The sequence below is a fragment of the Ctenopharyngodon idella genome, chromosome 13, assembly GCF_019924925.1.
Source record: "Ctenopharyngodon idella isolate HZGC_01 chromosome 13, HZGC01, whole genome shotgun sequence".
NCBI classification, from domain to species: Eukaryota; Metazoa; Chordata; class Actinopteri; order Cypriniformes; family Xenocyprididae; genus Ctenopharyngodon; species Ctenopharyngodon idella.
The window spans coordinates 31,354,802-31,377,798 of NC_067232.1; the positions used below are offsets into that span (position 1 = coordinate 31,354,802).

The 22,997-nt window shown below is 38.0% G+C and overlaps 1 protein-coding gene across 2 annotated transcripts in view; it reads left to right on the top strand.

The window, feature by feature from the left end:
• lrrc1 (leucine rich repeat containing 1) overlaps positions 1–22,997 on the top strand; it is a 50,255-nt gene that overhangs the window by 2,031 nt on the left and 25,227 nt on the right. For both annotated transcript variants that reach the window (XM_051916890.1, XM_051916889.1), the window contains exons 2-4: positions 13,371–13,488; positions 18,111–18,189; positions 18,982–19,071. In XM_051916890.1, coding sequence (XP_051772850.1) covers positions 13,371–13,488; positions 18,111–18,189; positions 18,982–19,071 — 287 coding nt within the window. The remainder of the gene's footprint in view (positions 1–13,370; positions 13,489–18,110; positions 18,190–18,981; positions 19,072–22,997) is intronic.

Genomic DNA, 22,997 nt, shown 5'->3' on the forward strand with positions numbered 1-22,997 from the left:
AGAAATATCAGAGGATTTCGATATAAGAGAAGAGAAGCCCTATTTGTTTAAACCGTGAGAGGTGTCTAAGCTTACAATACTCCTACATCCTACAACATGCGTCACTTCAGGGGTTACTCATTCGCCATAAATCGATGCGTATGGCCATCTGCCAGAAGCCAGTGATTACAGTCTATAAAGTTTTAAATATGGATATTTTTCTTACAAAAACCCATCACTTCATTTCAGAAGATCTTTATTAACCTCCTGGAGCCATATGGATTACTTTTATGATGGATGGATGTGCTTTTTTGGGCTTCAAAATCTCGACCCCCATTCACTCCCATTATAAAGCTTGGAAGAGCCAGGATATTTTTTAATATAACTCTGATTGTGTTCGTCTGAGTCATATACAGCTAGGATGGTTTGAGGGTGAGTAAATTATGGGATGATTTTCATTTTTGGGTAAACTATCCCTTTAAGTTTAAACCCCACAAGGAATTATTCATGAACTGTAACCACGAGCAAAACCCTTAACACTAGAGGGTCTTCCGCACCGGATAGTTATAGGAACTAGCCACCAGGACGGTCCCCCGAGAACTACAGTTTCCCATAGGGCCATTTTCCTGGTTTCATTCGCACCGCAAGTAGGAACTCTGAAGTAATGTAAGCCGACTGACAGCGACGTCATTTAAATGTGGCATTCAACAACTGTAGGACGGAGGACACCGTGATCGTAGCTGTGTTTGTGGTGTGTCGTGGGTTTCATGATAATGGAGATGGAGTGTAGACATATATGTTATGTGATTGAAAGAGCAAAAAGAAGGGCTAAGAGACACAATCTACAAAAACTTGCAGTGCTACATGCATATCATCCGAGGCTGAGGCAAGAACACAACACCTCAGACAGGTAAATGCCATTACCGTCTGTCTGTATGTTAGTTCATGGATTAAGTATATGTAAACTGTGTGTTTACACGGCATTTTAAAAATGGCGGGTGCTGCCGTTTCATATGGCATGCATTCGGAAAATCAATGTTCACTTGCATCACTGGTAGTTCCTGTTGTGCTGGGTCAGACTCTACTCTGAAGTAGGAGCTAATTTAGTTGTTCCTATGACTAAAATCTTCCCAGTTGCTGCAGTGTGAACACCCTAAAAAGTGGGTACTTCCGCCAATAGTTATAGGAACTATGAAACCGTACCTCCGCTGCGAATGTGATCCAGAGTAATTGTTTGAAGTAGTACTGACAAATTAGTATGCAATATGAAATGAATGGGCCACACAGAGCTGAAGTGAGGATTTTCAACTGTAGTGCAAAAGTGGAGCATTGGTTCACGACCGCAGACCCATGCGTGAAGTGACAGAGACCAACTTCAGGAGAAAACCAGTGACACACTTTTCAGGCTTAATGTAGAATTAAAGGGTCCTAACCATGTTGCAACTTCCTTCAGCTCTCATTGCGGTGCATCAACTCAAAAAGCCTTTTCCCTCTCATTTACTTGAATCACACTTCTAGGATGTAGTAAAGATTACACAAGGAAGATTGTAATTGCAGTAACAGAAGAACTCTCTCAGAAAAGAGCAGTAGATATCAAAGATAAGTTCGTCAGGTAGTTTGTAAAGAGCACACGTTTGCTTTGCTCTTCATGCTAGTAAAGCAGTAAATCCTGCATGCAGTGCTGATAGACTGACCGCAAGCACTGCTCTCAGCGATTCTTTGGCATGTAATGAATCAAATCTTCCAGACCAATGATGGATTCAAATGCTGTGCTCATCAACTGCAGCAATAAAACATTCTAGACTATCATGTCTATCTTACTGGAGCTTATCTGTGTGGGTTCTCTTGAAGGGATAATCTTGTCTTAGGGAGTTCCAGGGTGTTTTCCTCAAAAGTGTTTTTAAAAAGACCTTGAGCCGGTTTCATCAAAAACTCAAATGCAGAATTAAGTCAGGCATGAACATGATAAATGCTCTTCACACAAGAAGCCAAAGCAACACAAGGCAACGAGAAAAGGGAACAAAACAGCTTTTGCAGGTCACAGTTGCGCTGTTTTATTGGTTTTGTTAATACCTGCTGTTGAGAGAACTAATATTAAATTAACAAATAATCATCCTACAAAAAACCATTGAGTTTTGAGAACAAGAAATTCGAGAAAGTCATGTAAAAATGCATAACTTATCAAAGGTTTTGTGTAATTATTAGCTGTTATTAGTCTCTCTCCACCACGTCTTTGCTGAGATAAAAGGTGAAGCTGTGTTTTATAACAGACATGTGGAAACATGAATCGCCAGTAAATTGGCCACGTATCAGACTTTCCCTTTGAGGAGTGAGTTGTTGAACTGAAAGTATTCTAGTTTAACCATTTGTTGTAGGGAACTACATGAACTGAATTCAGATATCAGTTATTCGTGTCAGAGCATGTCTTGATTTCCAGTGCCTTTAAAATATACTGTGCAATTAATACTTTTAAGGGAACTACTTTTACACTCTTAAAAATAAAGGTTCTTTATTGACATTGATGGTTCCATGAAGAACCTTTAACATCCACAGAACCTTTCCATTCCACAAAAGGTTCTTTATAGCGGAAAAAGATTCTTTAGATTATTAAAATGGTTCTTTTAAGAACTGATTCTTTGAAAGGTTCTTTGGGGAACCAAACATGGTTCTTCTATGGCATTGCTGCGAGAATCTTTTGGAATCTTTTTGTAAGAGTGAAGTGTAACTTTTGTTCTGCACAGTTAAAGTTTAAAATTTCCTGATAATTTACTCACCCCCATGTCATCCAAGATGTTTATATCTTTCTTTCTTTTTTCAGTTGAAAAGAAATTAAGGTTTTTGAGGAAAACATTCCAGGATTTTTCTCCATATGGTGGACTTCACTGGGGTTCAACGGTTTAAAGGTCCAAATGTCAGTTTCAGTGCAGCTTCAAAGAGCTCTACATGATCCCAGACTTATCTAGAGAAACCATCGGTCATTTAAAAAAAATGAAAAATTATATACTTTTTAACCACAAATGCTCGTCTTGCACTGCTCTGTGATGCGTCACGCATTACGTAATCACTTTGGAAAGGTCACGCGTGACGTAAGCGGAAGTACCGATCCAGTGTTTACAAAATGAACGTACAAAGACTAAGTCAAACGGCCTTTACAAAAAAAAAAGGTAAAACAACGAGAGTTTTTCGCCCTACCGCGGTACTTCCGCCTACGTCACGCGTGACCTTTCCAACATGATTACATAATGTGTGGAGCATCACAGAGCGGTGCAAGACGAGCATTTGTGGATAAAAAGTATATAATTTATTTATTTATTTATTTTTTTTTTTAAAAATGACTGATGGTTTCTCTAGATAAGACTCTTATTCCTCATCTGGGATCATGTAGAGCTCTTTGAAGCTGCACTGAAACATTTGGACCTTCAACCCGTTGAACCCCAGTGAAGTCCACTATATGGAGAAAAATCCTGGAATGTTTTCCTCAAAAACCTTCATTTCTTTTCGACTGAAGAAAGAAAGAGATATACATCTTGGATGACATGGGGGTGAGTAAATTATCAGGAAATTTTCATTCAGAAGTGAACTAATCCCTTAATGCAATTTCTGTCTACATTTACTTGACTTTGTGTTGTTCACAAAAGGAAGAACTTTGAATAATGTTCTCCCATGCATATACTGTACAATAAGTGAAGCTTTCCTGAAGCATTGAAAGCACCATCAAAGTATCATTAAAAAGTGCTGTGGTGTTGTATCTGAAAGTATACAATAGTTTTGTGTGAGAAACAGATGGAAATTCTTCACTTATTATTTTGACGTTCATCCAGTTCCTGAGAAAACTAGTGATATCCAGTTGGTTAATGTATCATTCTTTTTAGAGTTGGATCTTTTATTAAATGAATTGATCTGCTTCACAAAAGTTCAACCCACTGACTGCTCACAGTGGTCATCAGCTCATCGGAGGGGGAGATTGTCAGTGAATAATAGTGTAAGTTTTGTCCTTTTTGAAGCTTGGAAGCTTTCATTCTTAAAAATCTGAGGGAGTAAGTGTATGTTTTTGACCAGAACACAACCTCTGAATGCTCTGAATGATTGCAATTCCTGTAAATGTTTTTGTCATCCTGTGTGACATCTCTGTTTGTGGAATTTGGCAAAGTCGCTTAAGTTTGACATTTGTTGTGAGAGCAAGCAGAGCAGCCAATAGGATTCTCTAGCAAAAGCTAGAGTCTCTGGAGACAAATATAAACATCTCAGTAGTGTATATTGAGAGAGAATTTAGTTAATGGTTGGACATTTCACTCTCCTTTGTACCATGTGGGCCCAGTGTGACCGCAGGGCATTTAGTCAAGAGCCCATATCAAAGCCAAAAGCTTAGAGTTTAGACTTACTGTTACTGAGGTTAAAGATGGGCTTGGGAAGAGGTGGAAAAACCATGTCTTAAAGCCTGTTTCTTGTCGGTTTATATGTGAATGCTCTTATCGTGGAGATTTCCTGGAATCTGAGACTTGTTGTTTGGCCTAAAATGTGAGGAATGTTGTGAGGAGAGTTAATTGTGACGAAAGGTGTGTGGGGGGGAACCAGTGCCTGTTGGTCAGAGTCAGATACAGCTGGGTCTGATGCTGGTCTCTCTCAGCTTTGCTAATCCTTTTTTATGTTGAATACAGGTTTAGAGTGTAGGAATGTGTGATATGTATCATCTGCGATAACTTTGTAATTGTTTATCAGTGTGTGAGCTGACATTATACCACTCACTTTGTAATGCTTTGCATGGTGTAGCCTATTAAAATGCAGCTCGAATGCTCTGCTATAGTTGATATAGTTCAGCAGTATCACACGTGCAAGAAGGCTGTTTTTCCGGAAAATCAGCATGCTTGCAAATATGTTATCTGATATTGATTTATTTTTTTTATTTTTTTTTTTTTACAGCAGTTAAACAAAGAAGAAGAAATTAATATTGTCAGTTACATTTTTAGACACAATGTTGCCACAGCAGACCCGTTATGAGTTGTCAAATGTCCATCAGATGCACATTTCAGAATCTGGGTGGAAGTAGTAGGTCATCCGGGACTTTTCTCCTACTTTTAAATGAAAACTGTGAATTTGGACATATTACTCTTTTTGCATTTCTGTACTATATAGGCGAGAAGTAGACATATTCAGACAGAGGGAGTCACTGAATGTATGAATCAGCCGTTTGAATGAATTTGTTGCATGAATGACTCATTAAGACAGCCACTTGCTGACTTTTCATGTTAAAAGTATCATTTAATCATTTAAAAATCATTTCATATTTCAATATTATGTTTTTTTTTTTTTTTTTACATTAATCTCACAGCATTATTTATGCATTTTCAGTCTAAATGATGCCACCTCTGAGCTGCATTAAAAAGTTTGTGTAAATATACCTGAGTTCCTGTTTATACATGCATTAGAATGCATTTTCATCAATTCAATCGCTAATGGACGCTAAATACAGGTGGAAACAGGGTCTAAAACATTTTGAGATTGACCACTTTCGACCACTTCCAGAGGTAGTATTCGACTGGATTGCTTTCATAGTGTAGACGCTCATGTGGTCAAATGTGTTCGAACAGCAACTAAAAACCTCCTACTCTCCTCCTACTGACCTAATGTGTAAACATTATGGGAAACACGCTAACCAGATGGGATTTAAACTTTGTCGACTCCAGTAGCGTTTATATGTAAATTGCTCAAGCTTACTTTGTCCATTACATTGAAAGATCTGAAAAAACCCATATATTTACCCGCCCATAGACCCTCTCCTCGAAGAAATCAGGACAGAAGTGGTTGAAAGAGATGGATTAAAACACCAGGTGTAAACGGGAATGTGTCTCCCTCATCTACTTGTGATCCGATCGACCAAAACGCATCTTAATACCAGGTGTAAACAGCGTAAATGCCACTTCAGATGCAGTGCGATTTGTTGGTATTTGGTTTTATTAGATTGTTAACAGCCCTATAGTGTCTTGTTTTTCTGAACTGAATTTGATTAAATATGAGATTTGATGTAAAAGATGATGATCATCTAAAAAGGTTTTAATTAGGGATGCACTGATCATGATTTTTCATGGTTGATTCCGATTGCAAATGGGCCGATTCCTATACCAGTTGCCGATTGTTTTTTTTTTTTTTTTTTTTCTTTTTGAAAATTTTTGTTTATTTATGCTATTACAGACTAAAAAAATCTTTTATATAAAAAATATTTTTACAAAAAAAAAAAAAAATCTGTAGCCATTTGAAATTAGAGGCAACCACTGGATTTTAATCACGATCCAAACAAAGATGCTACACACATTTAAATTAGATCGCAAAAATTCAAGATTTAAAGCAAAAACAATGGTCTGATGTTAGCTTTGTGAAATTATGCTAAACATGCCTGCACAAAATATAAACGACAGACGGACTGAATGAAAATGCAAATGAACTCTCTGACAGTAGGTGGCGCTTATGGATCAGCAGCGATTTCGTTTTCTGTGTTCCAGCGCTGCACATATAAACTCTACTTTAATAGACATTATATAGAGGTAAGAGGAGGACTGAAGTCTGTCAGTTCTCTTCAGAGATCCATTCATATAAACCTCCACCCCCAATTCAATATTTAGCCTATATTTTTCTTTGAATATTTCGAGCATCGTGATTGGTGAGCTTGCTGTGCCTGGTACAGTATCCTCTCCTTTTTGCTTGTCTTCAGTGTGTCCCGTCTCTGGTCTGTTTACAGCCATTATAATATTTCTACACAAATAACATTTTGGGAAATGATCACAATTCAGTTTGTGCAAGTCCGGAACAGAGATCAGGCAAATTAAAACAAACAAACAAACAGACAAACAAACAACAGCAACAGCAAAAAAACGATTGAGCAAAAACAGGCCATTTCCGATTTGAGTTTTAATAAGGTAAACAGGTAAAAATTATGAGAAATTCTTAAGTATGAATTGAGATTAAAAGAAAGTCATCCTAGAAGAGTTTTGCACTGACAAGCACCACTCACATTTTCTTAACCTAGCTTTTGATATTCCTTTTATCTAAAATAAATTTGCAAGCAAATTGTTTTTTTTTTTATTTTTTTTATTTGTATTAAACATTTAGGAGAAATTTGATTTCCATTTGAAGAAAGAAATCATTATTTATTTTTTTTTTTTTTTCAGTTTAGATCGTGTTGCCTAATGTGGATCTTGGATTGGGAAGGCTATCATTGTGACTGAGTTAGCTTTGTGTCTAACTGTGTTTGATTCCAATCAGCCTTCAAATATTGACAGAGGGGTTAAAAAGGTTAATGTAAACTTGTATTTGCAGGCTGAAGGGTGGAGGAGGGGCGACAGCCGGCGAGCTTCATTAACAGGAAGAACGGGTTAGTGTTCCGCCTCAGCGGCCGGTTTGTCGATGCGTCCGCCCAATAACACGCCAATACCACTTGATGGTATTGTCCTCTCATAGATCGCTGGTTTCATTCATTACCTTTTATAAACAATAGCAGCCATTGTAACGGAAGTATTGAGATGAATGTGGTGTGAACTTCTGAGTCTGAAGAGCTCTATTGTGTGCCGTACCTGTTGCAGTCTGGGAGGTTTCTGTGTGTCTATTGTCTAGATGATGTTCTCTTCCTGTGTGGCCCTAACGTGTTTATTACAGAGTGAGAAGAGGACCGAAAACAAGAAGAGTAACATTTCTGTCCTTCTCTTTTTGATAATGACCTGTTTGTGGTTCTGTAACTGTAGCACAGTTATTCGCATTGTTTGATTTCATTTGTTACTTGGTTGGTTAGCTTGCTGAAGGTCAGTGTAGGAGGTCAAGTGTCAAATGCAGTTGAATTAGTAATTTTGCCTATTTGAGGATGCATGTGCCTTTGTACACATGTGTCTGATGACAGTTGCATTGTTTTCTTGTTGTGTCTCCAGTTATGATGTTGGAATATGACCATACAATAATACAAAACCAGGGCTGTGTTGAAAATATTGATTTCTTGATTCTCATTTTGATGAATCGATATCGATTCTTAAATCCCAAGACTCTTTCTGTCTGTCTGTGCTGTTTTCAGTTGATACAAAACTTCAGTAAAAACTTTTTTTACACTTCTCCCATCCTATAAATCACAAAAAGCTGACATAAATCACAAAAATGACATGAAAGAACATCAGAGGGAATGTTGAAAGATACAGAACAACTTACTGAAATGAATCATGTCTCATGTAATCTCCTCAATCAGTGCTTCAATCGCGGAAAGACGTCAATAAAGCATCTTGTAAACAATATGTCCCTCTAGAAGCTGCATTTTGGGCTAACTGTAGTTGTTTATTGAGGATGCAGGACAACCACAATGCATCACAGTAATTCAGTCTACAGGTCATGAATGCATGCACTAGCTTTTCTGCGTCAGAAACATAGCTTAGCAATGTTTCTGAGGAAGAAGGCTGTTTTTGTAACATATGAAATATGATTTTCAAAAGACAAGTTGCTGTGTAATAAAACACCCAGGTCTTTAACTGTAGAGGATGAAGTAATAGTAAATCCTTGTAGATGCAAATTGTATTCTAATAGATTATGTGTACAGGTTTTTGGTCCAATAAGTAATACCTCAATCTTATCCAAATTGAATAGAAAAAAAAAAATTACTTATCCAATATTTTATATCTTTAACACACTCTGTCACCTTGGATAATTTAGAGATTTCATCAGGTCATAAAGAAATGTATAACTGAGTATCATAAGGATAACAGTGAAAACTATTTTTTTTTTACTAGTTTTCTAATAATACCAAGGGGCAGCATGTATATTGAAAATAGCAGAGGGCCTAAAACAGACTCTTGCGGCACTCCATAACTTACTGACCTTAACTTGAATAATTCCCCGTTTAAATAAACAAAATGGTAACACTCTGATAGGTACAATCTAAACCACCTTAATGCCTGTCCCTGAATACCAGTGTAATTTTGATGTCACTAAATTATATGATCTACGGCTGAGAAGATGATTATCTGTGCACAAAACATACATTTTGTGCTGTTCCTCACACAAAGCTATTGTGTAACTTCAAAGTGCTTGGCAGTATAAATCATCATCCATTTTTGTTTTATTGAAAAGAGTAGCTTTGGTATTCTCTTTTTGTGTTTCATGTAAGAAAGTAAACGGTACATATCAGGGTTGGTACAGCATGAGTGGACTTTTCTTTTTTTTGAGTGAACCATTTATTTAAACCCCATAGTTTAGTTTTACCTCTCCATGCAATTTGAGGCATATGAAATTATTTGCATACATTTTTTTTGACACTGAGGTCCAAAATTGATGCTCTTTGTTGTAGCTTCCTTTAAATCGCTGTGAAGGTCTTCAGATGTTTTGGCAGACTGTGTTTGAAAAGCTCTGCGAAATGCAATGCATTATTCATTTATTGCATGAAACTCAAAGAGCCGTCACACCATTTCTGAAGTCAGTTTCACACCATTCTCTGCTGGTTGTCCAACAGAGTTGTAAAGCTTACCTGAAGAAAATAAAATATTTTTTTTCTCCTCAGGCTTAGTTGGTGGTTGTTGCCTCAGATTCAAGGGTTTTTCTGTCACTCAAATCTTTATAGATGTCATGTATGGACACAAGAAATTAAACAATATATATTTAAATAAATAGCAAAATGCATAACAGGGCAAATAGTCACTGTCTTAAGAAAGTGCAAACTAAGGCAACACCCTGTCCTAAAGCAAATTCAGGGAGGACAGAAACCTCCCACAAAGCAGAAGGGCAAAAGTTCACTTGATCTTTTTGAATAGGATATGAAGAGAGTAAAACAGTCAGGCTCCAAAAGTAAGAACTCCATTCTTTTTTTTCCATAAGGAAATAGATTTTTAATGTTAACTTATAAACCTTGAGAGGCAGACCTACTGTGAGCTCTGAGGTTCTTAATCAATGTTATATGTTTCTGTTGAATTCATCAGCCAACATTATTTAATTGTTTAACAGTGGAATTTGTGGTGGAAAAACTACATTACCCATGATACTGTACAGAAAATTTCCCAATCATAGAGTTGTGACAAGCAAATTATTTGTATATATGTGCATATTTTTTCCAATAAACTTAAAATGTATTTTTAATAGATATAATCAACAACTTTTAAATGAATAGTTTTAAATTTCTCCATTGTTTTGAGTTTGAATGCTTCATAGGATTGTAGTTCTTTCCCTCTTTAAAGCCAGTTCTTCTTGGCGAATTCTCGTGATCAACTTGAATATGAGCATTTTCCCCTCACATGAAACTGTGTGGAGTTCTATTGAAACGACTGGATTTCGCCCGCGGAATTTCGCAAAGCAATGGTAAAAGTGACCACACCTTAAGAGAGATTAGGTCATTTTGATACAGGTTATCTTTACATTAAGGGGCTTTCACACTGGCTAGTTATAGGAACTAGCCACCAGGACGGTCCCCCGAGATCTACATTTTCCCATAGGGACATTTTCCTGATTTCATTCGCACCGGAAGTAGGAACTCTGAAGTGTCATAAGCAGGCAGACAGCGACGTCATTTAAGCGCAGCATTCAACAGTGTCAACAACTGAAGGATGGAGGATGCCGTGATCAGAGCTGTTTTTGTTGTGTCGAAGGTATGGTGATAACAGAGGTGGAAAGTAGATTATAAGAGCAAAAAGGAGAGCTAAGAGACACAACCTCCTGCAGTGCTACATATCATCAAGGCTGAGGCAAGAACACAGTATTTTGTATGGCATGCGTTCAGCCAATCAGCGTACACTTACGTCGCTGGTAGTTCCTGTTGTGCTGGGTTAGACTCTACTCTGAAGTAGGAGCTAATTTATCATTCCCATTTCCTGTGGTGCGAACATGACAAAAAGTAGGTACTTTCAGCAGTAGTTATAGGAACTATGAAAATGTTCCTCTGCTGTGAAAGCCCCTTCACTGGTGAAAATACCACAGGAACCAGACATTCGTTGAATGAATGCTATTGGCTGAAGGGTCAGATGCAGTTTTTGGCTCAAAATGGCCAAATATCAGCTGATTAATCATCCCAAAATTTCAGTCTATCTCTACTATATAGGTTGGTTGAATTACAGAGGTTAAAATAGAATTATTTGAATGTTAAATTCCTCACAATTCCCATGGTCTGTGTAATTAAGGATTCAAAAAGTTTGTCTGTTGGTTTGAGTACAACAGGATCAACTGATCTACTAGTTTACGCCGAAACCGTAAACCTGACCCATTTTGCACCCTGATTTGTTCCTAAATTTCTCGATTGTGTCTTGCAGTTGAACACATACAGGAAGTTTGTGAAGAGTAACCGCAGGCAGGTTGTTTGTTTCTATCGGCCTCTGCCGTCCGTCTGACTGTGCTGTTTTATGGGGTGCTTCAAATGCACTTTTTTCCCCGGCATCAGCCTCAGTGCCAGTGAGAGGTGGGAGGAACTCAACAAGTAGGTCAGGCAGATAGACATGAATAGCTGATTACATCACAGAGAGCCATACACTGAGCCGCTTTTGCCAGGCCACTGGACATTAGTAATTACTAACCTTTTTAACTAGTTTTGTTTCTTTGTGTGGATTGATTGTGGAACACACTGACTGGAGCGGTTCGTACCCCTTTTACATGGGGAGTTTGTTTGTCTTGTGTTTCTAGACCAGCACGTCAATAATACTCAAATGTGAGTCAGTAGAGCATCAGAATTACCCATAATCCTCTCTAAACATTGCATAGGCTGTGTTTGGAGTAGCATACTCATGTACTGCTCTTACTATTCCTGCAGGATGTAGTATACAAATGCAAGGAATAAGCTACTACATTTGCAAAAAGTGCAGTATACAACAAAGCATACTGCGTGGAATCCCACGATGCATTGCAATCGACTTGACCTACAATGCTTTTACACAATATTGAATAATAAATTTAAAATCATTGTTTATTTACAAGGTGATAATTGAGTGGCACATTTACATGCAAAGTGTTATGGTCATGAGACAACAATGACAACTTGATGACAACAAAGAGTCTGTATTATACAGTGTATACTGCCTAATATTCATTATGTAATAATCTAGTATTCCATTCCATCACAAGGTACAGCATGTTTCCATCCAAAGTTGTCAGTTAAACTTGTGTGATAAATTGGAATATTGCATAAAATATATTCATCCCTTGTTTCCACTATTTCCATCCCATGTTTTCATCCCACGGTGCATCTTGGCTTTTTTAAAAATGCAATATCCCTTTTTTTAACGTAATATACGTTGACAAGACTAAGTTTTATATAACATCTCTTTAACTTATAACATGAAAGTAAGGTTAATAATATAACTTAGAGAGCAAAATTTTCAATTTTACTCAAGTTAGGGTGATGCAAAAATGAGTACACCCCACTGAAAGTCTCTGGAGAGAAAGAAAGGTGAAGGCTACAAGAATACGGCGTACACTGCAGAGGAATGGCATGCATGGGTGACGTCCACGAAAGAAGCCTCTCCTAAAGCCCAGGCACAAAAAAGCCCGCCTAGAGTTTGCCAGGGCCCATGCTGACGAAGATGAAGACTACTGGGACTCTGTACTCTGGAGTGATGAGACCAAGATAAATGTTTTTGGAACTGATGGCTTCAAAACTGTATGGCGTCGCAAAGGTGAGGAATACAAAGAAAAATGCATGGTGCCTACAGTGAAACATGGTGGTGTCAGTGTCCTTATGTGGAGCTGCATGAGTGCTGCTGGTGTCGGGAGCTGCATTTCATTGATGGCATCATGAATTCACAGATGTACTGCTCTATACTGAAAGAGAAGATGCTACCATCACTCCGTGCCCTTGGTCGTCGTGCACTTTTCCAACATGACAATGATCCTAAACACATTTCTGAAGAAGAACAGGGTGAAAGTGATTCAGTGGCTCCTGATCTGAACCCAGTCGAACACCGATGGGGAATTCTGAAGAGACAAGTTGAGCATCACTCTCCATCCAGCATCCAGTCTCTAAAAGAGGTCATTCTTGAAGAATGGAAAAAGATAGATGTGGCAAAATGTCGCCAACTTGTTCATTTCATGCCTAGAAGACTTGGTGCTGTCATTAAAAATCATGGAGGCCATACAAAGTACTAGATGTAGTAGTTTTTGTTGTGGGTTGTACTCATTTTTGCATCACCCTAATTTGAGTAAAACTGAAAAATGTGTAATCTATGTTATATTATTAACCTTACTTTCATGTTATAAGTTAAACAGATGTTATATTAAACTTAGTCTTGTCAACATTTTGGAAATTGTTTTTGTGTTCATTCAGATATTGTTTAAAATGTTACTTTTCAAAGGAGGTGTACTCATTTACGTTGAGCACTGTATATTACAAATAATGTGCATAACTAATTCAAACTGCCAATAGCAATTAATTGTTGTTTCTTTTTCTGTTTCAGCCATTTTTCAATTTGACTAAGCTGAGAAAACTTGGCCTGAGTGACAATGAGATCCAGCGGCTGCCGGGGGATATAGCCAACTTCAACCAGCTCGTAGAGCTAGACATCTCTCGAAATGGTAAGAAGCTCTGTGGTTTATCAGACCACTGTTTAATTACTGTAAGTGTCTGAGAAACTTTGGCCTCCCGTGTCTTGCCCTTCCCACACGCTCCCAGCATACGCCCAACATATTTCAGCAGCTGGTTTTCTGTGCTCCACAATTACGTACAAGTTTTCAGCGTCGTTCACAGTAATTCCATCCTGGATCACTGCGTATCCACGCCCAAAATTGAGTTTTCGTTTCAGCTATTTTTACTGTTTTTTGTTCAAGCGCCATCTTTAAAACTAGACTTCATGGTTTGTGGTGTCTGGTGGTTTTTAAATGCCATGTGTCTTCTCATGAAAAGCTTATAATTCTGCCATCATTTACTCTCCTTCATGTCTTTCTAAACCTGTATGGCTTACTTTCTTCTATGAACACCAAAGAGGATATCTCAAAAAATTGTATTGTTAATTTTATGTTTCATACAATGAAAGTCAATGGTGTTGAATGTTGTTTAGACCCTGTATATATCTGTTGTTTAGATATATATTTGTGTTCCACAGAAGAAAGAAACACATACAGTTTTGGAACAACATGAGCATCAATAATAAATGGAGACAGAATTTTAATTCTTGGGTGAACTGTCTCTTTGAGTGTTTACACACTGTCTTACCTGGGAAGTTCCTGCCTTATAAATTGACATCATATTCTAGTTGAACTCTGATCTCCCTTAGTTATAGCACCTTTTTATGGCAGGCACATAAATGACTGAAATATTGGCTTTGTTCCAAACCCTTGTGAACTAGCTTGCTGTCTACTGCCCTCATAGGCAGGTGAGGGACCTGTAACCCGCAAGCAGAGATGGGCAGTATTTTAATTAAATGTATTTAAAATATGTATTTAATTACTTTTGAGTATTTTGTAATTTGTATTTTCCTTAACAAAGAAAGAATTTGTAATTAAATACTTTGAGAGAAAGTATTTTGTATTTAAAATACTAAAAATACATTCAAATTTGTCATTTTATTCTCGCATACAGTAACTTTAAGGTAGGCTTAAAGGTAGGGCAGGTCATTTTCGGAGAGGCTATCAATAGCAAGCTAACTTTGAAAGCATAAGAATCCCACCCTCTCTTCAGAGCGTCTCCAAAGCCACGCCTCCTTCAAAACACATGAACGCACACAGCAGGAAGAAAAAAGCGTCACGAGAGACTGCGTTAAATTACCTCATGTCTCAAAGCACATAACATTACAATAATAATGAACACAACTTAAAGAGCTCTGACCTGTACCATTTGACTGCTGCAGATTCATTTCGTCGTTGGTAGTGTTTCCATTGAAACACATAAATTGGAGTCACGGACCGCTCCTAGTATAACGTCACGGGTTGCCATCTCTTAATTACAGTAGTTTTGGCGTGAGCACAGCATAAGCTCATTGCTTTGGTTCAGAAGGAACTGTAACGGTGCATTCACATGGGGAGTTGGCATCAACGCTTGATGGAGGGCGTGTCTGAAGCTTGGTGCTGACGCGACCGTTATAGTGACAACAGCCAATCACATTACTTTCCAGTGTTGCATGAATGCAATTGGCTAGCATCTGCGCTAGGGTATTTGCATAAGGCGATCTGATTGGCTGACGCTTGCATTGGCACTTGAAAAGTTGAGACATTTTTAAATTCTGCCATGAGCAACGCAAGTGAAGCGACCCACAGTTCAGTTCGGCAATGCGTGTTGTCACCCATTAAAAGTAAATGCTGCTGTATCGGTTGTGGAGCTCGTGACCAACGTCTGTCTTACTTTGCAAGGTCAGAAGCAGGTAAAGAATCTGCTTTTGTGCTCAGTCAAACTGCTATAAGGTAAAGTATTTAGTAAAATATACTCTCAGAGATTATTCACTGAATGTCTTTATAGGACAGAAGATTAACGCAAATGGCTGGAACTTGTGAATTGACTTGCTAGCTAAAGCATGACGTGCGCTGTCTAGTGATGCGCGGATCGCAGTTATATCTGCAGTTAATCCGTGGACGGGTAGGTCAAGTAATAAAAAATTAACATTGATTATTGCGGGTGAAAACACAGTCGGTCGTATCTTAAATTAATGTAACAGTAAGTATATTTGGTCTGTGCATTCGTTCTTAAAGTGACAGCAGCCTAACAAACCTGCTGTTGTCTGTCATTAATCAAGCAACAAAAGAAAAAGACAAAATCACTCACTGCTCCTGACTGTATAACTTTAGGATCTTTATAAGGATCATCAATCTATATTTAATTGTTACAGTGAGGACTGTGCAGTGTAATTGTTTACTTGAATGCTACAGTTAAATAGTTGTTCGTGCTTTTTGAATGCTTTGGCTCTTAGGTGTATCTAACTCCACTGTTACTCTCGCATTTCAAATGAGTGCGTGTAAATTTTGTTTGTATTTTTGTATTTTCAAATTACAAATTACTTGTATTTTAATTAAGTACATTTTTTACAGCAGTATTTTGTATTTTATTTAAATACATTTGATGAGTAAGTATTTGTAGTTTGTAACTAAGTACTTTTTGATGTGTTAGTGCCCATCTCTGCCTGCAAGGGACCAAAATATAAGGCTCTAATTAGGCAGCAGCAAATAGAGTGCAACAGTTTGGTTCTGGAAGTAAAAATCCCATTCAGTTTCTCTATAGGCGACTGACTTTGAACGATAACTTATACAGACAGACCTGCTGTGAGGTTGTTGATCGATGGTTTAAGCTTATGTTGAAGCTGTCAGACCACATTAGTTCAACACCGATTACCGATTTTACAAGAAAAGATATTTGTCAATGATTTGATCTTTAATGCTAGATCTTTACACGTTTCTCTTTCTTTGAAAAAAATGAATACACACACCGGTTCAAGGTGAATGGCTTACATATGTAAATCGTGGCCACAAATTCTTAAAACACATAGTTTCAAAGCTGCTTTACAGATGGTCATATGTCTATAATACCTGAATGCTTTAAAGGGGTCATATAATGCCACTTTTACAAGATGTAAAATAAGTCTCTGATGTCCCCAGAGTGTGTATGTGAAGTTTTAGCTCAAAATACCCCATGGATAATTTTTTATAGCATGTTAAATTTGTCACTTTTTGAGGGTGAATAAAAACGCTCTGTTTTTGTGTGTGTCCCTTTAAATGCAAATACTGCTCCCAAGAAGAGGGCGGAGTTTCAAGAGCTCCTGTTAGCATCTCTGATTACCTCACACAGTATAGCTGAAAATGTCAGAAACTGTTCAGCCTTTTATGTTCAAAACGGAGTCGGACAATGATGCAGAGACTCAAGAACAAGTGACAACATTTTGAATGAAACAGGACGTTTCTGAATGGTTAAAGTCATTGATTAGCATATTCTGTCATGATAATCTATAAATTGCTCGTGTGGGAACTGTTTAAGATCCTACAGAGCCAGAGAATATATGCTGCATGAAGATAGAACAGGTATAGTTTAGTTTAATTATGGTTATAACTTATCTTGCTTTTATGACATGCTATTGCATTTGTGTTACATGCTCTATTGCAATAACATGGCCTCACCCATGTTCTCGGGGGCGGGGTTTATGTAAATTTTAGGGTTAGTGATGTCACCAACCTGGGAAGAAGCTCGTTGTAGTCCCTACCAGCTGTTTGTTGTAGTCCTTAAAAAGCGATTTCTGTAAAAGAAAATATCTCCCTTTGCATTGAACTTTAAGCGTCGTAACTTTGCAGATGTTGTTTATGCTCAAACAGCAACATTACACACTAACTAAAGTTAAAAAAGTCAAATCATAACCAACCACCCCTTTAATACAGAGCAGTTTTAGGACTGGGCGATATAATGATATGTTGCTGATATAAATGATCCACTGTTTGAGATTTGCCTATTTTTTTATTTATTAATTTATCCAGCAGATAAATCAGTGCCACTTTCAGTGAGCAGGACTGCATGAAATTACTGGCATCCGAGAGCAACTGAGATACATTTTCTATAGGCCGATAATTCACTGCATTTTAGTAAGACATTGGACAAACCTCGAGAGGACCACCTCATGGGTGGTCCTCTCGAGACCCACCCATGAGCTCAGGGGCCCCGCCAGACTTTGAAGCTTATAACTTGCGAGGGCCTCAGTGAGCAATTCCCAAACTCGGGTCGATCGCAGCCCCAGACACAATCAAGACCTTACTTTTGTACCTTTTGTCTCTTTGTCTGATTTTCAAATACTTTATTTCTTCAAATCAAAGTTTGTAATGTTGTAATTCACCTCATAGCTGGTTGCTTGGTTAATGGCTTAAAACCCTTGAACAAAGGCTTTAAAAATACTTCCGGACTCAACGCCACTGTACGGGCACTGTTGCACTCTATAGAGCTTGAAGCGCACCATATACTCAACTCACAGTTGATTCCAATGGAGTTTTGTGTTAGCTTGTTGCTAAGCTAATGGCGCAGTGATCTACTAAGTACAAAAATTCACAGCACTCTCAAATGTTGAGCAAGATGGGAACTGTATCTCTGCCTTCATGTTGGAAGTGTACCAATGATGCCTTAAAATGTAGGCAGCTCTCTGTGTTTTTTGGTTCAAAGCCATTGTTTTGAATATTGTAAGGTTTTTATCGTTGTAAATGGATTAAATCTGTTTCCTCTTTTTGTTTTCTCACAGACATTATGGAACTCCCTGAAAGCATTTCATATTGTAAAACACTCCAAGTAGCAGATTTTAGTGGAAATCCTTTGACAAGGTAATTGATGTGCATTTCATATTCTGATCCTGCATAACTGCTGACATATAATTTAAAAAGCCTAATATATGGTGTATATACTATATATTTACTGCAGTGCTGCTGTTTATCATAGGTTTTCAAGATGGAGTACTAAATTAGAGTACAGTTTTGATGTTGTTACCCTAGATTTTTATTGTGTTCATGCCAGATAAATAAATCTAGCGTAATTAAAAGGATATTTTTGTTGGTAGCTTGTAGTGAAGTTAACTACTTTTATTTAAAAGAGAAACTTAGGCACTTTAAATCAGGGATAGACTATAGTAGCTCCTCTGAAGGCTGTACACTTCATCAGATCTCCGGTCATTTGTCTTTAAGCACTTATTGTGGTGTGTAGGTGCTTCTTTAAATGAGTCTTAATTGCATGTGTAATACACCACACAAATATGGTTTATTGATGATATCCTAATAGCTGTGTTGTGCTTGACAGGTCATGCGTTACGCATTAGCACTGGATCCACTTTGGCCCAGTTTGCTGATTTATTCCCCCATTTTGCTGGATGTCACAATGTTTGACCCCTGCTGTATTCTCTGGTTATTTATTTTTTACCAAACCACCATATGGTTTAGTTTACTAGCAGATCTTTCTTGTTAGCAGTTTTTTGTTCTGTTTCGTGTTATCATTAATATAGAGTAGTGAGCGATCATGTCTTTCACCTGTCCACCAGAACGGATGCACTTCATCAGTTATTTATCTCTCTGTCATTCCCACTGTGAACTGTGAGTTGTATGTTTGTTTTTGTTTTGTTTCAGGTTGCCCGTTAGTTTTCCGGAATTACAGAATTTAACATGCCTTTCCATCAATGACATTTCTTTACAAGCACTTCCAGACAACATCGGAAAGTAAGTGTTTTTTCTTCCTCTGTTGTGCATCTTTCAGCTGCAGTCCTGTGTTTCACGCACACTCGTTTTATTGAGAGTGCCTCTTGGTTTGCAACATATTGTCTCTTATGATATCAGCAGAGTTTGGTTTAGATGGACTGACTTCATTTACTATTATACACCCTAGTTGTGAAGTCTTTTTTTCCTGTATTGCTTTTGTAGGGCGCTTACTGTATCAGTATCTGAAAAGCTTTGAATAGCTACAGTAATAATTATCCCATGATTTGATGTCTATTACTGATACGATATCAAAATAACTAAAACCATGACTCTGATTTCAGTTGACTCCACATTTTCCTATTTCCACATTTCCTATTAAGCTTTTTCAGATATTACCTTTCATGTAGTGTGTAATAGAGCAGCTGTTTGTGTGTAAAAGGTCTGCAAAGTTTTAAAGATCAAAGTGTTTTCTCTCAAAATAAAGAAGCAATTCTGAACTGCTGAAACGAGTCATCAGTAATTCCAGTCTTATTACCTGCTCGAACCTACGTAGGTTTGTAACAGTTTTGCACAATGCCAGCCTGTGGTCTTCGTTGGCTGTCCGCAAACACCAATGCCATCGAGGAAGAGCTGAACCAATGACTAATCACAACAGACTGGGTCATCTGACCAATCAGTCAGAGCAGAGTAGGCTCTTGGAAAGGCGGGGTTTAGAGAGTCTGAATCCTTGATCGAACCGTTTCAGACACTGTGAGAAAAGAGCTGATGCTGCAGTGGATATTATGAGAAAATTAAAGTGTTTTTTGACCTCAGAGACATTTCTGACACATGCACCGAGACTTCCAGTCAGTGGTTTGTGTAGTTTAGTCTATCACTGGTCGATGTTTAGCTGTATTTCTTTAGCTGCTGAGTGCTCCATGACACAGTCTATCTCCAGGACGACATATTGTTTCCTAAAAACAGCCCGGCATGCATGTGAGTGGCTCGGCCTGTTATTCCAGTGTATGTTAATATCACCTCTCAGCATTGTCTCCTAACTTGGACTTCTTTCAGATTGAAATCTGGGAAACGTCTGGGTAACTTTTGTTTTCTCTCCCTCGTGTGGTTCCATGGTTCTCTTCATTTCCTGTGTAATTTCCTGTTTCGTGCCTGTCGTCCCTCTATCTCAGCTCAATGGCGGCCTGACCCTTCAGAAGGTGTCTAGAAATCCCCTGATTATTCCTTTTATGAATAGTGAGCTTGAATATGGATAGTGAGTTTTCCAAGTTAATCAACTATAATACCCGTTCACACCAAGGATGATAAAAGAACCACGACTATAACGATAGTGGCACAGAGGAACGATATCGTTAGAATCACTTTCACAGTGATTATTTTCAGCTGATGAACAATAAAATCATGGACAGCCAATCAGAATCCATCCTGCTTTAAAGAGCTCGAGCATTTAAAGCGGTAGATTACAAAACTGCAGTGTGCACTGATAATAAACAGAACATTATTGTGTTGGTCAGGGCCGGACTGGGACAGAATTTCAGGCTATGAAATCTCACACTCATCCAGGCCATACAATACACATTATTTTAATTTTTCGTTATTATATAATTATTATTCGTTATTTTACTTTATTACTTTATTTATTTTATTTCCCAACTAATGACTCATCCGGGCTTTCCAATAGGTTGCACGTAAGGGGAAAAAGTAGCTTTCTTCCACTTAAGAAGAGTTGTGCACTTTTAAGCACTTTTTTTATTTTAATATATCTCTTTACATAAATATTTTTTTCTTCTTAAAAACTATAATTTCGTCATCCGGGCTTTCCAATAGGTTGCACGTGAGGGGTAAAAAAAGCGTCCTTCCACTTAAAGAGTTGATACAATGGCGTTGGTATTGGTTGCTAAAAAGGGTACTACTTCACCTATATGGCAATTTTTGCATTAGTTATATTCTCAATTTAATTTGCAGAGCAATTCCTGCAAAGATTTTAGGTTAACTATAGTCTATAGAAGAGACTAGGATTAGTATTTGTATTTTTTTACAGCCTATGGTGTCGACTCGCAGCGGAGCGTGCGGGGGCGTGGCATCACGATGGTGTCTCTCCATCGTGATGTCGGTCAGCCATCACGATGGACGATGATATTGTCCATCGGCACAACCCTAATCCCAACATCCACGCTGCTGAGAGTGACGTTTAGATGAATATGTAAATATGTGCTCGCTTTCCTCTCAATAACAAATAAACACAACAAAAATAACAGCTGTGAGAAAACAGCAGTTCAGAAAGCATCTGATCGTAGTGATGTGGATATGTTTGCAGCGGCTCTGCAATTCGGCACTATCCAGTCAAGTCACGTCACTTTTATTTATAGCCTACTACTTTATAAAATATTGCTTTAAAGCCACAAATATCAAAACTGTTATCTATAGGCCGACTGTAATTGAGACATTCAAGAAATCCATTACAAGCATAAAGATGCATAGTGAAGAGAAATTTAATATCAGAGCGGGGTTTGAGCGAAACGTTGTTTTACAGGTGAGCGTGAGCGAATGAGTAGAGCGTCACACCGCTCCACTTCGCTCACATGCTCTGTCACCAACCCCCCCTCTCCATGGGGACATTTAGACAGGTCCGTGCACAGGGCATGATCACGTCATAATCCATGCCTGTGACAGGCAATAATATAAAATAATTATAATATTAACAAAGAAAATAAAACAGGGTACGAACCAAATCAGTCGCCGACTGGCTCCCAATGGTTATTCCAGGCCTGGCATTGGTGTGGACAGTAATTAATATTACTGCAATGGCAAAATGTTTTTTTTTATTTTTTTTATTATACACATCATGGTAGTATTTGTTGTACTGCCTGTTTAAAAAAAAAAAAAAAAAAAATTAAGTAAAATGTATGGGCATTATGAAAATTTAGGGCAAATTTGTGCTTGCCTTTTGTACATTTATGTACACAAAAATGCCAGTTTTAGTCATAAAACCATCCAAACCATAACCTTAAACACAAGCATAATGCCTGAAAGAGGAATAAAAGAGGTTTCCTTTTTCTTGTCGATGGTTTAATCTTGCTCCATGGAGAGGGAAGAAGCAGAATGACTCGACCGCTGGTCAGTGAGGAGAGATTTTTACAGATATCAATGCCAGAGTGATTAATACTGCCGTGTGATCTTTAAGCTGACATTTCTCATTGTCATCCTCTCACTGAACACACTGCAGTTTCCTCAGTCACACACATCCTTCAACTATATCAACACTTCCGCTGATAATTTTCAGAATAGCAAACAAAAACACTGATGTACATCATTTTCTCCTTGCAATGATAGCAGAAAGTTATTACTGCAGTATTCAAAGTCTTTAGTTTGTGGAATTGAAATATCCCATTCGCTAGAGCCTCGACCAATAATCCTCTTTTATTCTCTCCGTTTTCATTTCAGGAGACAAACCTGATTAATGTCTGTGTGACTTTAGCTGTCTCTCTAGCCTTGAGCTCCAGACGTTTGAAAGCGTGCTGAACCCTTGTCCCTTCTGTGGTTTGATTAAATTTTCATAGAGTTATAGTGACAAATAGCAGCATTTCCTGTCCTTTAAATCAAGCTGTCCGTGTGACTGACTGAAGAGGTCAAATAGCCACACTTTCATCTTACTTTTAATTTGTTTTCTGATCCGTCCACTGAAAAATTAAACCCTTTAACCCTGAAAGTTGTTTTTCTTGAAATGTGAGTGGTCTTATCTCTGAATGACTGGCTTATGTTCAGTTTGAACAGGGAAGTCCGCTTGCCTTACTTAATTTGGTGTAGTTATTGTTTTTAAAACCATATCAGGTTTTAAATAGCAGAAAGCCCCCTGAAAGCCTTCAAATAAATAAACTGAACTGTTGTGGCTCTGTCTGTGAGGCTCAGAGCGGTGAACATGTGCTCGTCACTGAGGAGTCACGCTGAGT